The 3,087-nt window shown below is 44.0% G+C and overlaps 1 protein-coding gene across 1 annotated transcript; it reads right to left on the bottom strand.

The window, feature by feature from the left end:
* Nucleotides 1-1,846: 1,846 nt before the first annotated feature.
* On the bottom strand, nt 1,847-2,785 carry GPR35 (G protein-coupled receptor 35). Its single transcript, XM_027725263.2, has one exon. The coding sequence runs from the start codon at nt 2,783-2,785 to the stop codon at nt 1,847-1,849; it is 939 nt and encodes a 312-aa protein (XP_027581064.1).
* Nucleotides 2,786-3,087: the final 302 nt, after the last annotated feature.

The raw sequence follows: 3,087 nt of genomic DNA, 5'->3' as shown, positions 1-3,087 counted from the left end.
ACTCTCTGTGTGTGTGCAAGCAAAGGACTCGTGTCTGAAAACCCTCGTGTGAGTGAGCAGTGAGCCCCCGCCAGGGCACCACTGACTCTTGGCCAGCTGGCCATCCACCAGGACCCCAGAGGCCATTTTCCAGCGCTGATATGCAGCATGTCATTCCCAGTGTGTCCGTACATTCGGGGTTGCCCCATCCCAGGGACAGAATCTGGCACTTCCCCTTGTTAAACTTCCTCTGGTTGAGGATTGCCCAAAACTCTGATTTGAGGTCTCTCTGCAGGGCCTCCCTCTTCCATGAGGCCCTAGAGTGTCACAATGGCCCCTTGAGTCCATGGGAATCCGCAGTGTTCAGTGTTCCAGGTGTTACATGAAGCCCCATATTGTCACAATGGCACTGAAGTGAGAGAGGATTTCATTTCTAAACGACTTAGGAAATCAGAAGTTTTTTCTTAGATAAAAATCCTGATCAACAAAGGGATTTGCTTTCTTGGCATAGTAGCAGTCCTTTCTTTTAAGACTACAATTAGTTGTAGGAGAGAGAATGTAGATGATACATGGAAACTAATAGTGTATCGTATGCCCATCTTCAAGAAATTAGCTTACATGCCTAAGAAAACTTGTTTATTAAGGGATTGTTCTGTTAAGAAGAAAGTCAATTATACATTGTTTAAGCAATGGGAAGTTCTAAGACACATGTCTTAGCTGGTCCTAGAACGTGTAGTTTAGGGGTTAGAGGTCGGATAGGTCAATAAGAAATGCTACGAGGCCTGCAAAGGGAGAAGACCACTGCGAAAATGACTGCCCCCCCAGAAGAAATGGACGCTAGATGGCAGTCTTGCTCCATGAATAAAATCCCAGCTGCTATTTGACCCGAAAATCATAACAGAATTCTGGACTGCTTGTGAAGGGGAGGGTCTTTCAAATATCACTCTATTTATTTTCTGAAATTTATACTGATTCTTTGATTCATGCATGGCAGAGTACCCCCATGAATCCCCAGCTGGCATATTAAAGAAATGTTCGATCCAATGTTTTCTGGTCATTGGGTTTAATTCTTTTGTTTTACCCCAAAAGTTTGTGCATGCATAAGTGAAGAGGAAAATAAAAAGATTTTTCTCTCTACTTCCTGTCAGCAGCCATGCCTCACCACTTCACGGGAAGCAGGGCTTCACCACAGAGAGAAGCCGCTCAGAAGGCAAGTATTGTAAAAAAACGGATTTCCCCCCTTTCCTGTTAGGCCGTTAGCTGGGTTTGTTTAGTCCAGAGAAATCTTGCAGGGTAAATGCAGAGAAGGCGATCTGTGGGTGCCACAGGTGTTGGTGAAGGACACAGTTGTCCCGGAGCCTGGGTAGGAGATAATTTCTGTGATGGGAGTAGTAATTTCCTATGTTGTTTGGACAATGTCTGGACAAAGGTTTCAGACTGCTGTTTTCAGGAAGAGAAAGATGACAGTCTTCTGTAGGGGAAATAATTGTTAATTTTCTCTTAGAAAGTTAATGGTCTCTAGGTTTAAATGAGCAGTACATGGGTTTGCAGTCCATGGAGGAAATTTTTGAGAGGTTTATTATTAAGAAGACATTGAAAGTGAGGGACCATGAAGCCAACCAAAATCACCAGGAGGTGCCTGAAGCTGCCATACAATGATAGAAGACTATAATCAGAGCTGAAGTCAAGTCACTGAGGACAGAAGGTCAAAATTCAAGTTAATATCAGACTCTTTGGTGGGACTTGCTCTGTTTTGTGGGTATACCTATACCTACAATGATTGCACATACTGTAGGTGGTTCAATACCCTCTGCCTCAAAACTTCAGCAGCAGAGTGACACTTAACATCTCGTGCATTGCACCTTGTTCATGCCATGACTTGACCTGTGGGTGGCTGTGACTCTTGCCTTTCTTTTGTCTTGGACCTCATACAGGTGGGGAACATAGAAGAAAATTCTGGAAATTCCTTGGCTGCAAAATAATAGCAAAATGCATCCAAACAGCAGTTAGAATTTGCTAAGCATGCAGAGATCTTAATAGAGGTGTTAACTGCTGACACCATAGAAGAAGCTCCAGTAACATCCACTACGAACTGCACGAGCAGTGTAATGTAGAAAGGGGAGAAACATACAGTGAACACACACAAATTCACAGAAACGATGTGCACTGCCTTCTGGATTAATTTTGTCTCATGGGGGCTTGTGGCCATGTTCTTTTTGAGACATCTGATGATTTGTACTGAGCAAAAAATCACAATACCTAAGGGAATAAAATATCCAAAGATATTAGCGAATAAAGAAAAATAGCTAGGGTCAAGAGATCGACTCTGAAAGCAGAATCTTTCCCACCTACTCTGAAATTTTGGATGGACGTTGGAATAAATTATGAGCATTATCCAAAGAAAGCCACAGATAGAAGCTGATTTCAGTGGGGATCGAAAAGCCTTTGCTTTTAGAGGGAACTTGATTGCAACGTATCGATCAATTGCAATCAAGGTGATAATAAAGATGCTCATAGGCATATTTGTAAAGTAGATGTTGTCTATGGCAACACACAGCTGGTCTATGGGATGGTTGTACTTGTTAAAATATATCACAAAAGGCAGGGAACAGAGCAGGAAACTATCCGCGATGATGAGGTTGATCATGTACACCTTGGTCTCAGTCCACCCCTTGAGTTTGCAGCAGAAGACCCAGAAGGCAATTGCATTCAGTGGGATCCCCAAAGCGAGCACTGGGGTGTAGACAATCATCTTAAGTACTGCGATGCCATCCTGCAGCGCGTTATTTTCAGTGCTGTTGTTCATGCTGAGCCGTCTCTGCAAGGGAAGAGTGCAGGCATGAGGCTGAGCTCTGGGCGGGTTCAGTGGCTCATCAGCACCGTCAGACTCTCAGCCATCAAAGTTACACTGTCACTCGCTGCCAGATAACAAAAACACATAGACAACCCTCTCACAGGTATTGAATGGTTAAGCCTGCCTCTCCTTCCCTCCAGGCCTCACTAACAGCAAGAGTGTGCAAAGCAGAAGGATAATTTTTTTTGTCCCTTACCTTTTTTGCTGCTGTAGTTATCAGACAGCCACTGCCTTTAGGGCAGCCCACAGCAGAG

Source organism: Pipra filicauda, unplaced genomic scaffold (genome assembly GCF_003945595.2).
Source record: "Pipra filicauda isolate LSUMZ 115617 unplaced genomic scaffold, ASM394559v2 scaffold186_size1760508_pilon, whole genome shotgun sequence".
In the NCBI taxonomy this organism is placed as follows: domain Eukaryota; kingdom Metazoa; phylum Chordata; class Aves; order Passeriformes; family Pipridae; genus Pipra; species Pipra filicauda.
The sequence above is the reverse complement of the archived record's forward strand: the minus strand, read 5'-3'. Positions and strand labels throughout refer to the sequence as shown.

Coding starts and splice junctions, on each gene's coding strand:
- GPR35 (XM_027725263.2), bottom strand. CDS start 2,785: ATGAACAACAGCACTGAAAATAACGCGCTGCAGGATGGCATCGCAGTA.